Source organism: Phycodurus eques, chromosome 1 (assembly GCF_024500275.1).
Source record: "Phycodurus eques isolate BA_2022a chromosome 1, UOR_Pequ_1.1, whole genome shotgun sequence".
Classification (NCBI taxonomy): Eukaryota; Metazoa; Chordata; class Actinopteri; order Syngnathiformes; family Syngnathidae; genus Phycodurus; species Phycodurus eques.
Genome location: NC_084525.1, coordinates 15,856,828 through 15,869,050, shown reverse-complemented (window position 1 = coordinate 15,869,050; position 12,223 = coordinate 15,856,828). Strand labels below are relative to the sequence as shown.

Genomic DNA, 12,223 nt, shown 5'->3' with positions numbered 1-12,223 from the left:
TAAGAAACATCACACTCCAATCCTTTGGGCTGGAGGGGGGGTGCAGAAAACGGTTACACCTGACTGGCTGGCTGACTGACTGACTGAATACTGTATCTATCCATCCATCCATTTTCCGTACCGCTTATCCTCACTAGGGTTGCGGGCGTGCTGGAGCCTATTCCAGCTGACTCTGGGCGAGAGGCGGGGTACAGCCTGAGCTGGTCGCCAGCCAATCGCAGGGCACATACAGTATAGACAGACAACAATTCGCTCTCACATTCACACCAAAAGGCAATTTAGGGTTTTCAATGAACCCACCATGCATGTTTTTTTTTTTATATTTCACATTTACTGAGGCACTATAGAGCCAATATAACTCACAAATACTAGAAAACTTTGGTTTAGTCAAATATGGGACCTTTAATATAACCCTGCATACAAATGCCAATTTTACCTTTCAATTGTAACCTTTGCCATTTAGGGTCCTGCACTGCTTTTGAATAAAAAGGCACGAGTAAATATGTTTCTTTAAATCTTAATGTCTTATGTTTCAAGTAGTGATTTGATTAGTTTGTGGCAGTACTGCTTAGCTGTGAATGCAAGTGTAGTGTTGTTGTCCATATACTGTATACCCTGTGATTGGCTGGCGAGTGGTGACCCATAGAAAACTCCACACAGGATGGCCCTGAGTTGAGGGTCAAAGTCCACCATCCTCCCCTAAAAATTTTATTTTTCAATAATAACAATATATTCCAGCTTCTGCCCTGCGCTCACTTTGCTCCACATTGTCAACCAATTTGTACTATCTTATGATTAATAAAACCTGTAATCACAGTTAATCTCAAATAAAAGTATTCATACGCTAGCAAGTATGAACTAGTAAGTAGTTTTTAAATTTTGTTTAAAAGGTATTGTTTAACTAAAACTGACAAAGGCTGTTTAAGAGGTTATTTTTATTTATTTATTTATTTTTTTACATTTTGAGAAAAGGTTCTGTGTCCTCCCTAGTATCTTGTAAAATGACAATAAAGTTGAGTCCAATCACAAATTTATAATACCTCACAGTGTGCGGGGTCCACTGTGGTTATTTGGTCATACGTCACCTGTGCAGGTTCCAAGGCTTGGATCGTATCCTAGCAGCCCCTCGTCCTGGAACACCCGTTTTAGGTTTATCCTCACAGCGCCATCATTTTCGCCCTTCTCTGCCTTCTTCCTGCCTGGCCCGCCGCTTGTCCTGCTGCCTCTCTCAATTTCCCTCTCTCTGTACACCGACTTTTCTAGCGCTTCCTGGATCTTCTCCTCCCGCTCCTCATTGGTCCAGTTGGCTGGGAATGTTGGCCAGTCGATGCCCAGAGTGCGGAGGAACTTGACGATGCTGCTATCTTCAGGCAGCAGAGGGCACAGGGATACTGTAAATCTGAGGCAGGCGGCAAGATGGACAGCTAGTTTAAAATGTCATAGCTATCAATTCTATTAGAGCAGTAATTATTACAATGTCATGTAAACATTGCATGCATGTACATAATATATAATAATAATATTAATAGTTTTATTCATATCATTTGTATTCAATTTGTGGTAGTGTTGCTGTTTTTGGTAGCAGTAGTTGTGGTATAAAATATCTTGTTGGTTTCCTATAAAACACCAACAAAATATTTTTTTGTTTTTAAATCATGTTTCAGATGAAAAGACAAATTAGGAGATGCTTTTCATTGGACTATATTCTCAAGTTAAACAACAACAAACTGTACAGCAAAAAAAATGTCTCCATTGAAAAATTTCATTTGCTCAAGTGACGAATAACAGTATAAAAGTGGAACTTACCCTTGGCTTTTCAACAGCGCCCCCATGTGGTCCGCCAACAGAATGGTCCTGAGTTGGCCCAGAGTGAGGCTATCGGGAGTGGGGGGGTCGGGTTTCGACTGCAGGGCCGGACAGTTGAGCACCACACAGCCCTGCCTCTGAGCAGCGGGCGTCAGGTAGTCTGTGGCTCCCCCTTCCAGGACGGCCGTAAAGGCTGCGGCCCGGTCCACCCTCACCCTCAGACCTTCATCCATCACCTCCCCGCCCGCCACGGGGAGTACGCCACGGCCTCGGACAGACAGAATCCTGGTCATCACCGCCGGAGAGACCTGATTGGAAACAAAAAGCTATCAAACAGTAGTACAGTAGCTTTGCACTGTTGTAAAAACAAGCATCAATGTTGCAAAAGTCATCAATATATTACAAATGCTTGAGCCAAGTTATGTGATTCCAAGCTGCAATTTTTTTGCAGCGGTCACCTTATCTCACCTGTGCAACTCCACATGGGAAAAGACTGTGAGCGGTGGAGATGGTGCAGTGTTAACTATTTCTCTCAGATATGAAAATGCTCAGCTGTGTAGAATGAGGGCCTCCTTTGCCCGGACATGTCCACTTTTTACATCCTGTGCAGGGCGTCCAGGTTTTTTTTTTTTTTTTTTTTTTTTTTTTTATAAATTCATGAAAATGTCCGGTTTTCATTGTTTTTCAGGGGACCAATTAGTATGTGTTGAAATTGACTGACGCTTTGCACAGAATACTACGGTACTGCAATGCTGACGTAATCCCAAGAGCCCTGCTGTGTTAGGAACAGACGTAAGAGCAGCATAGCGTCTTCTCACAAAGTGCAAGCGTAGCTTTACAGATGAACTGCAGAAAAAATTCCCCACTTAGCATCCTGGTCGCAACAAATGGGAGGCGCAGTGCACTGTGTGCAAAGCTGGCACATATGTTTCGGTATCTAATAAAGGTTCCAGAGATCTTAAAGCTCATAGGGACACAGAAAAAAAAAAAAAAAAAAAAAAGATGTGCGAGGTGAGAGTTATTCTGCAAAGTTGACCGAGTTGTTTGTTAAACCCAAAAAAACAGAGGATGCTGTAAATGCAGCAGAAGCAGCGTTGGCGTTTCATACTGTGAAACACAGTAATAACTACAGGTCCATGGATTACACTAGTGCCTTGCTAAAAAGGCATTTCCAGAATCTGACACCACCAAAAAGTTTAGAAGTGCTCACACTCAGACCAAAGCCCTTGTCAATGGTGTTACAGCACCCCACTCTGTGGAAGTTGCTCATGAAGCCCTCAAACAAATCCAGTACTACAGATGGGAGTAACCACGGAGCAGTGAAATAGTCCCAATCACAATTCAGTACTTTGACTGTAAGAAGGGTGGAGTGCAAGCAAAATTAATTGAGGTTAAAGACACCACTAATGAGACAGCAGAAACCATTGCACAATATCCATCCATCCATCCATTTTCTGTACCGCTTATCCTCACTAGTGTCGTGGGCGTGCTGGAGCCTATCCCAGCTATCTTCGGCGAGAGGCGGTGTTCGCCCTGACCTGGTCGCCAGCCATTCGCAGGGCACATATAAACGAACAATCATTCGTACTCACAATCACACCTACGGGCAATTTAGAGACTTCAATGAAGCTAGCGCGCATGTCTTTTGGGATGTGGGAGGAAACCGGAGTACCCGGAGAAAACCCACGCAGGCACGGGGAGAACATGCAAACTCCACACAGGCGGGGCCGGGAATCGAACCCAGGTCCTCAGAACTGTGAGGCAGACGCTCTAACCAGTCGTCCACTGTGCCGCCATGATTTAATTACAATAAAGTCATTTAATTACAGTAAGTTAGCGCCCATTATTTCTGTCGTGTTGTAATGTTGGTTTGACCTGACTGATTAGAATACATGAGCTGACTAGAGCAGTGATTTCCAACCTTTATGGAGCCAAGGAACATATTTTACAATTGAAAAAATCTCACAGCACACCAACAAACAAAAATGTCACAAAAAGTGGATACATTAATTACTGTATGTACTTCCTGCCATCTAATAGAAGACCATTCATTTGTTCTGTCTGTCACTATGCCTCACTGGTATAAATAGAGGAACAAAGCAATTAAGCAATTTGAGCAATTAAGTACACAAGTATATACAGTAAATGAACAAGTTATTTAAATACCGTAGATTTTTTTTCGCTAACGGCTATCAGGGGGCGCAATAAGTACAAAAACAAGACAGGCCCAACTTGTTTAAACGTACTGTCAAACTTGTTTGAACGTAATGCAAGGCTAAATGCTTAAAACATGACCGTTTCACATAATGCACTATGGTTTGGGCATGCGCAGATGCCTCCAGCGTATAGAAGACGGCGACGCTAGTTTTTGGCGCACTCAACGCGAAACGCAGCACGAGACACACGAACGCAAGACAAGGCTTTCAGAGGGTCATAAGAGCAGATCGCCCGAACCTGAAAATGTTCTTGAGGACTGGGTGAACACGCAGAGAGCAGACGGCCGAGGTGTATACACCGTGCAGATCCGACTGAAAGCTAAAGAAAGTATCACCAGTGAAATGTGTATTGAAGGTTTTCAAGGTGGACTGTCATGGTGTTTTCGATTCATGAGACGAAAAGGTCTGTCCATCAGGGCGCGGACAACTGCCTGTCAGCAACTCCCTCCCGACTACGAGGAAAAAGTTGTAAAAACAAAAACAGCCGAGAATTCCATCGGCCCAAACGACATCATAAATATGGATGAAGTGCCTTTGACGTTCGACCTGCCTCTAACTCGAACTGTTAACAAGACAGGAGCGTCATCCATTATAGTGAAAATGACTGGCCACGAGAGAACGCACTTCACGTGTTTTGAGCTGCGCCGCATCCGGACAAAAGCTTCCACCAATGGTGATTTTTAAGCGGACGACTATGCCAAAAGAAAAACTCCCAAAAGGCATAGTCGTTAAAGTTAACAAAAAAAGGGTGGATGATGTACTGCCGTGCTACAGGCACTGTTTGGAAACAATTAAGGTATGTAAATAAACATTTACAAAATATTTCTGTGTAAATATCTAATTTCACAACGTATATATCAGCGGCGTATAGTCTGGTACAGCTAATATATGTAAAAAAAATGAAATAAACATTTCTATAAATTTAGTGGCCGCGGTTTATCTTCCGATGCGCTCTATTGGCCGGAAAATACGGTAGACACATTGCTCCATCTTGTGATCGGATCGGTTATCGTTTTCTTTAAACTCGCTGATCGGCCCCAAAAATCCTGATCGTGTAAAGCCTAGTTTTAAGTTGTCTTGTCTTTGCTGCGACTTGACACAAATTTGACATACCAGCTCGTTGGTGTTAGCGGGAAGGCTGTGTTCATCTGGCTTGAATCCAAAATGTTCCCACCACGTCGCGGGGGCGTTACGCTTTGGAACTAATTCCATGTATGCCGCTCAACTTTCAGTAACTGTGCTGCTACCGGCACACGCGCGCACACACACGGCCAATTAGAGGGTGGGCACCCACCCCATCCCGCCCTTCACTATTTCTGATTGGTTTAGAAACCAAATGGGTTTCATGTGCCCGCTTTCAAATCGCTGAGATTATTTTTTTTTTTTCCTTAAATGGCTGGTCTCCCTGTTTTTTTTTTGTTTTGTTTTGGGTTTTTTTAGCAGTGGTTACAGTGGTTTAAACAATAATGAATGTACATTTTAGGACTAAAACAAAAAACCTCTGTCGTGTATTAGGTGAACACCTAGGCCTGCTATGCTATTGTACTTTAATATTGACCTTGATGGTGGTACTCGGAGAGCAAAGTATTTCTTTTAGGTGGTACTTGGTTGTAAAATGTTTCAGTTTCACTGGCTAGTCTGGATTCCAGGGTATAAACCACCTCTTGCCCAAAGTCAGTTGCGATACAGAAAACGGATGGATGGATAGATTTGATTTCCAAACACACGCGCGCACACACACACATTCACAAAGTACTGTACAGTATAAACACAGTTCCAGTTCTGTGTGACTGTCTGACTGACCCATATTGGGGTCTGCCATTCATGGATTCATAACTACCGCCTCAAGCACACTGTCTGGTCGATCATGATGGCCCGTCTTTTAAATACAGTATGACCTTTTGCGTGTTCTTTATATTGTTGTTAATGGAAATGTATTGAAACTCCAAGTCTTTCAGTTCCTCTGTTCTATTTTTGGAAACACATATACAGTACAGCATCGCATGTTATCTGTATTGTAAATATGTAATTTCATGATGTATTCGACTCTGGTATCTAATAACTAAGAGACCACAAAAAAGCAAACCTTTATTTGGTACTTTGACCATTTTTCATTTTCTGGAAATAAATGCTCTGAATGACAATATATTTGTTTTTGGAATGTGGGATTGTTGTCAGATTATAGAATCCAACAAAAATCTCAAACCATATACAAATAACTGGCAAATTAAAGAAACGTATCATTTCGCAGTAATCTCGTTTTTTTTTCTAGATCTTTATGTTTTACTATAGCTGAGCATATTTTTAATCTCCCAAATCCTACTGTTTTTCGGTTTAAATGAACGCTATTCTACTCGTCTATACTAATGGGACACGGTGTGTTTATATGAGGGTTTTTTTCTTTTTTAATTAACGTTTAGTCCATTCGTTAAGGTTGTAGACGCGGTCTGATTTTACTTTATAACTGTACCGAAATGAATGAAGGTAGTGTAATGAGCCAGAAGCTAACCTGTCCGTCCGCATAGAGTGTGTTGAGCATGGTATTCGGCGACAGGAAGTCTCTGGTTCGGAGGTTTTTGGTGCTGCTTTCCTTGAACCACAGTTTCTCCTTCTCAGGCTCGGGGAACATCATATCGCCGTCCCTCCTCCGGCCAATGTCTTGGGCATTGCCGCGCGTGGCCCGCAGTGCGGAGCTCAGCGCCCGGACCGTGGCAGTGATACGGAGGGGCGAAGACGACTCGTCGATGTTCTCCATCGTTATCATAACAACACAAACGGGTGTAGCTAGAAGCACATCCGTGCCATGCTAATACATGCGCGGTCGTGGTGCGAGGCTATCCGGGACACGGCAGACTGAAAACGGGAACAGTCGAGTACTCGTCGATGTCAGATATTTGCTTAAGTGGAAAGGGCGCATTGGCTGTTTTTATTTTTTCAACCAGAACCATTTGCTTCAATTCGTGTTCCCTTTCGGGTGTGTTTCCGCGTTGGACAGAGGCAATGATTACTGTCGCTGCATGTGTTATTAGGATTCCCACCTAGTTTCCAGGCAAGACACGCCCAGCTGCAACATGATTGGCTCCTGCGTCGCGGAAAGGGCAGGCTACACATATGGAACGAGACAACCATCCGAAACAAGTACACATTTGAAGGAAATACAAACAAAGAAGTTTGTTATGGTTAGGTTTAGGCCAAGGGTTGGGTCTTAAGGCGTTTTAGGATGGGTTAATGTCAGGATTAGGGCGGGTTAGGGTTAGTGGAAAAAATATTAATTAAAATAAATATAAGCAGTGGGGCGTGTTCTACAGGGATACAGCAGCCAATCATAGTGCAGCGGTACTGTGCCGCAGCCATTAATATTGGAGGAGGGTGTGTCTTGCCTGGAAATTGACACGTTTCTTTTAAACTGCGTGCCTATGGTGACGCTTAACTAGAAGGGTAAAAGTCGTCATGCATTCCATGCATATGGACAGCAAGAACCAAAAGGATGCCGTTATATTTTGCTGCGTTCGGTTGCGTACAACGCCGTACAATTACGACAAGGGACTGGGAATAACCTTTCTCAGTTATTTTTTTTTCTTTTTATAAATGTTATGTATTGATAGCATAACGCTTTGGCGTTGAGAATGTTGGTATAATCATGAGAATTTCATGAATTTCCTGAAAATAGGTTACTAAATGAGCAAGTTACGACTTAATTTCAATGCCCGTACATTGCCATTGATGGAACGGTGACCTCCCCAACATGGTCGCTACGTAGGCACGTTTGGTAGCCGTGCTATTGTAGCGCGGTGACGTTTCTAGTCGTCATATCTATGTTAGCGTCCGTCGTCTCGTAGATTGCCGAGTAATGAGGCCTCTTCAGATTCTCACACATACTCACAACATTTATGTGTGATCATTTCTTGTTTATAGTCATATAAACATACACAAAACAACTGTAATGTGATGAATGTAATCCACCAAAAAGAATGTCCATCCATCCATCCATTTTCTACCGCTTATCCGAGGTCGGGTCGCGGGGACAGTAGCTTTAGCAGGGACCCCCAGACTTCCCTCTCCCCAGCCACTTCATCCAGCTCTTCCGGGGGGGGGGGATCCCGAGGCGTTCCCAGGCCAGCCGAAGGATATAATCTCTCCAGCGTGTCCTGGGTCGTCCCTGGGGTCTCCTCCCGGTGGGACGTGCCCGGAAGGCATCCGAATCAGATGCCCCCAGCCACCTCATCTGGCTCCTCTCGATGTGGAGGACCGGCGGCTCTACTCTGAGATCCTCCCAGATGACCGAGCTTCTCACCCTATCCCTAAGGGAGAGCCCGGACACCCCGGGGAGGAAACTCTTTTCAGCCGCTTGTATCCGGGATCTTGTTCTTTCGGTCACGACGCACAGCTCGTGACCATAGGTGAGAACGTAGAACGGTAAATCGAGAGCTTCGCCTTCCGGCTTAGCTCCTTCTTTACCACAACGGATCGATACAAACTCTGCATCACTGCAGACGCTGCACCGATCCGCCTGTCGATCTCCCGTTCAATTCTTCCCTCACTTGTGAACAAGACCCCAAGATACTTGAACTCCTCCACTTGGGGCAGGATCTCATCCCCGACCTGGAGAGGGCACGCCACCCTTTTCCGACAGAGGACCATGGTCTCAGATTTGGAGGTGCTGATTCTCATCCCTCCCGCTTCACACTCAGCTGCGAACTGCTCCAGTGAGAGTTGGAGGTCACGGCTTAATGAAACCAACAGAACCACATCATCAGCAAAAAGAAGAGATGCAATACTGAGGCCACCAAACCGGACCCCCTGTACGCCTCGGCTACGCCTAGAAATTCTGTCCATAAAAGTTATGAACAGAATCGGTGACAAAGGGCAGCCTTGGCGGAGTCCAACACTCACCGGAAACGAGTCCGACTTACTGCCGGATATGCGGACCAAACTCTGACTCCGGTCGTACAGGGACCGTGTTCGTTATGGACAAGCCGTGATGAGCACAGAAGTCCAATAACAGAACACCCCTCGGGTTCTGATCGGGGGGGGGGGGGGGGGGGGGGGGGCGTTCCTCCCAATCACGCCCTTCCAGGTCTCACTGTCATTGCTCACGTGAGCATTGAAGTCCCCCAGCAGAACGAAGGTGTCCCCAGCGGGAGCGCTCTCCAGCACCCCCTCCAAGGACTCCAAAAAGGGTGGGTACTCTGAACTGCTGTTTGTTGCATAGGCACAAACAACAGTAACGACCTGTCCCCCCCACCCGAAGGAGGAGGGAGGCTACCCTCTCGTCCACCGGGGTGAACCCCGACGTACAGGCGCCGAACCGGGGAGCAATAAGTATACCCACGCCTGCTCGGCGCCTCTCACCGTGGGCAACTCCAGAGTGGAAGAGAGTCCAACCCCTCTCGAGAGGACTGGTACCAGAGCCCAAGCAGTGCGTGGAGACGAGTCCGACTATATCGAGTCGGAACTTCTCGAACTCACACACCAGCTCGGGCTCCTTCCCTGCCAGAGAGGTGACATTCCACGTCCCTAGAGCCAGTTTCTGTAGCCGGGGATCGGATCGCCGAGGTCCCCGCCTTCGACCGCCGCCCAGCTCGCACTGCACCCGACCCCTATGGCCCCTCCCACAGGTGGTGAGCCAAAAAGAATGTCATGAGAAAAATGTGGCAAAAACCTTTAAACGTTTAATTACAGTAAAATCAAGGACAATAGACTCAGTTAAGGTTTTTATTATGAATCATTAATGATTGTAGTGCTTCGTGTTTGTCAATTTAAAAGGTGTAAAAAGAACCTACACCAAGACAAAATACAACTTGGCCTTATGAGATTTGATAGTGATGTGATTTTTTGACATTTTCAATTTTTATAAACAATGCTTTGAACAGTGATGTGGACTGCAGTGCTCTGAGATACGAATATGTGGGGGCATTCGCATTCCGAATTCTCATGAGGATTTATATTTGGTGTCATTCTTGGCTGACACGGAATTCCCGGTTGCGTTCTGTTGTCTAAGCAAGCCGGGAGAAAACGTGTCATTGAGGAAAAACACCAACTTGTCTTCTTTTCCAAACATGTTTACAATGCTAAGACCCTGATCAATAATTGAAAGAAAAAAAAAAAAAAAAGAAAAGAGATTTGTACTGTTACACACCATCAAAGTCTATTACGGTTAAGATGAAGGCAGCTCGCGTGTGGAGACGTATTACGCATGGTGGGATGGAAACGGAACCCTTAACCAGCTGGAGCTCACAATCACAGCTGCATTATGGGTTCCGTTACTATCCCATCCGCCAAAATAAAGTTCCCAGTTCAGGCAGACATTTTGGCCTGACAGCGCTCCTGAAAAGGAGCCAAGATCAGAACGTACCGGAATTTCTACATGTGAAAACACACAAACCTTTTATAATTGTAATCTACACATATAATTTGGACCTCCAGTAGATATGTGCATCCAGATTGTTTAAAAGAGGCATAATGGGAATGCTTCACAATTTAAGACAATTTTCAGGTGTCTTGACAAAAGGTAAATGAGCCATTGAGCTCCCCTCCTTACTGTCCTTTCGTTACCATGACGACTGGGTGTCGCGAACAGCTACTTGCCAGAAACTGGTGCTGCCCCCACAGTTGTGAAATGCAATTTACTGTTGAGTTACTGTTGATGCTAACACAATTTCAGAGGTGTCCTGGCTGGTCCAGCAGCGAGTCTCAAACTGATTCTCACCTGGTGGGTTGTGGATACATTACAGGTGGGTCACAGACAGGTAATAAAAAAAATTACAGGGGGTCCTTGGTTCATGACAGCAACACAATATCATTTAGGCCTACTGTTTTATATTCACGGTTTTTCATACAAATAGCATATTTACTGCATGTATGACTCTACTACTGTGTTAGTGTAAGTTTTTTATGTACTTAACACTTTGCGACTTATGTACAAATTGGTAGGAGCGGAACTCCATCGTACACCGAGTACAGTCAAATATTTAACGTACAGTTGGACTTGCCTTTTTAGGGGGGAATAAACAGGCATGCGTCAGAAAGGTAATGAAGCGTATTTGTATGTGAAACATATTAGATTAATGACTTACCTAAAAAGAAGAAAGCAGTGCAAAGATACAAGGGACATTTTGGGGCCATATTTTGTGCAAGTATAGTCTTTAACTTTACTGTATTAATTTATCTACATGCATTTGTCATGTTAATTTGCAGCTTCTTAATAAGGCCCTTGAAAAGGCCCTTAACACGTAAGCATAGTGTAGTTGTGTGTTTTTTTTTTTTTAATGATGTAACTGTTTAAATAGGTTATTTTGACATGATATTTTCTTTCTTGTTCTTGTCTAAAAGTGGGTCGCAACAATAGGACAATGTGGGTCCCAGAGTGACAACAGTTGAGAACGAGTGGCTCGAGACCATTACAGTCATCGATCTGCAGGCGCCATGGCAGCAAGATAGACAAGCCGATTGCTCTGATATCATTGAAAACAAAGCTATTGTTCTGTTCTATCAATAGCAACAGGTGGATACACAGGTAATTGTAATTTGATGCCTTATTGCAAATGTCCAAATTATGGCCTGGGGGCCATTCGGAGCCTGCTTGCCCATGTTTTAGCAGCCCACAAGATACACCAAAATGAACAGTTGACACGGTCCTGTGTGTTTTGCCTGCATTGTTTTACTTCTTTTCTACACTAGGTGGCAAGGCAGGAGAAGAGAGGAATTTCACACATTAGTTTCATATAGAGCTGTTCTAGATTTGCAAAAATGCAAAGAACCTCTGTACAGCTAAGAGTAATACAATGAATATTTAAAACACTCCAATGAATAAAGATAATCCCGTTACAGAAGCAAATGGCATGAATTGCAATTGTGTGCTCCTCTCTCTGTTGTTTCAAGGTTATCTTATTACAGCTTGGTCTTGTTTTGGTTCTAAACGTGAAGATGTGATTCTGCTGTTGTTAGCGCAGGGGAGGATCTATTCTAGGGGGTACACGGCCCGCTGGCCACCCAAAAATCCTGACAAATCATTGACTTTTTGCTTCATCACCTCGCTGTTTTCTTATAGCTGTATACATACAAACATATACTTAGCATATCTTGACCTACAATGATGGATTGGTTTAAGCATGCTCAATAAATCAAAGGTGAAGAATGCGGCCCTTGCATCATTTGTTTTTTCTCGAGACAGCCATTGGAAGAAAAAGTGTGGACACCCC

General features: G+C 44.3%; 1 protein-coding gene across 2 annotated transcripts in view; it reads right to left on the bottom strand.

Annotated features, from left to right (window-relative positions):
• The window catches only part of dalrd3 (DALR anticodon binding domain containing 3), a 32,964-nt gene that overhangs the window by 20,131 nt on the left and 610 nt on the right, over positions 1 to 12,223 (bottom strand). The window contains exons 1-3 of one of the 2 annotated variants that reach the window (XM_061680348.1): positions 6,532 to 7,026; positions 1,807 to 2,114; positions 1,086 to 1,399 (exon numbers count right to left, since the gene is read on the bottom strand). In XM_061680348.1, coding sequence (XP_061536332.1) covers positions 1,086 to 1,399; positions 1,807 to 2,114; positions 6,532 to 6,786 — 877 coding nt within the window. In that variant the 5' untranslated portion in view covers positions 6,787 to 7,026. Of the gene's footprint in view, positions 1 to 1,085; positions 1,400 to 1,806; positions 2,115 to 6,531; positions 7,027 to 12,223 lie in introns of those variants that run through there. The other variant, XM_061680355.1, reaches the window with a different exon arrangement.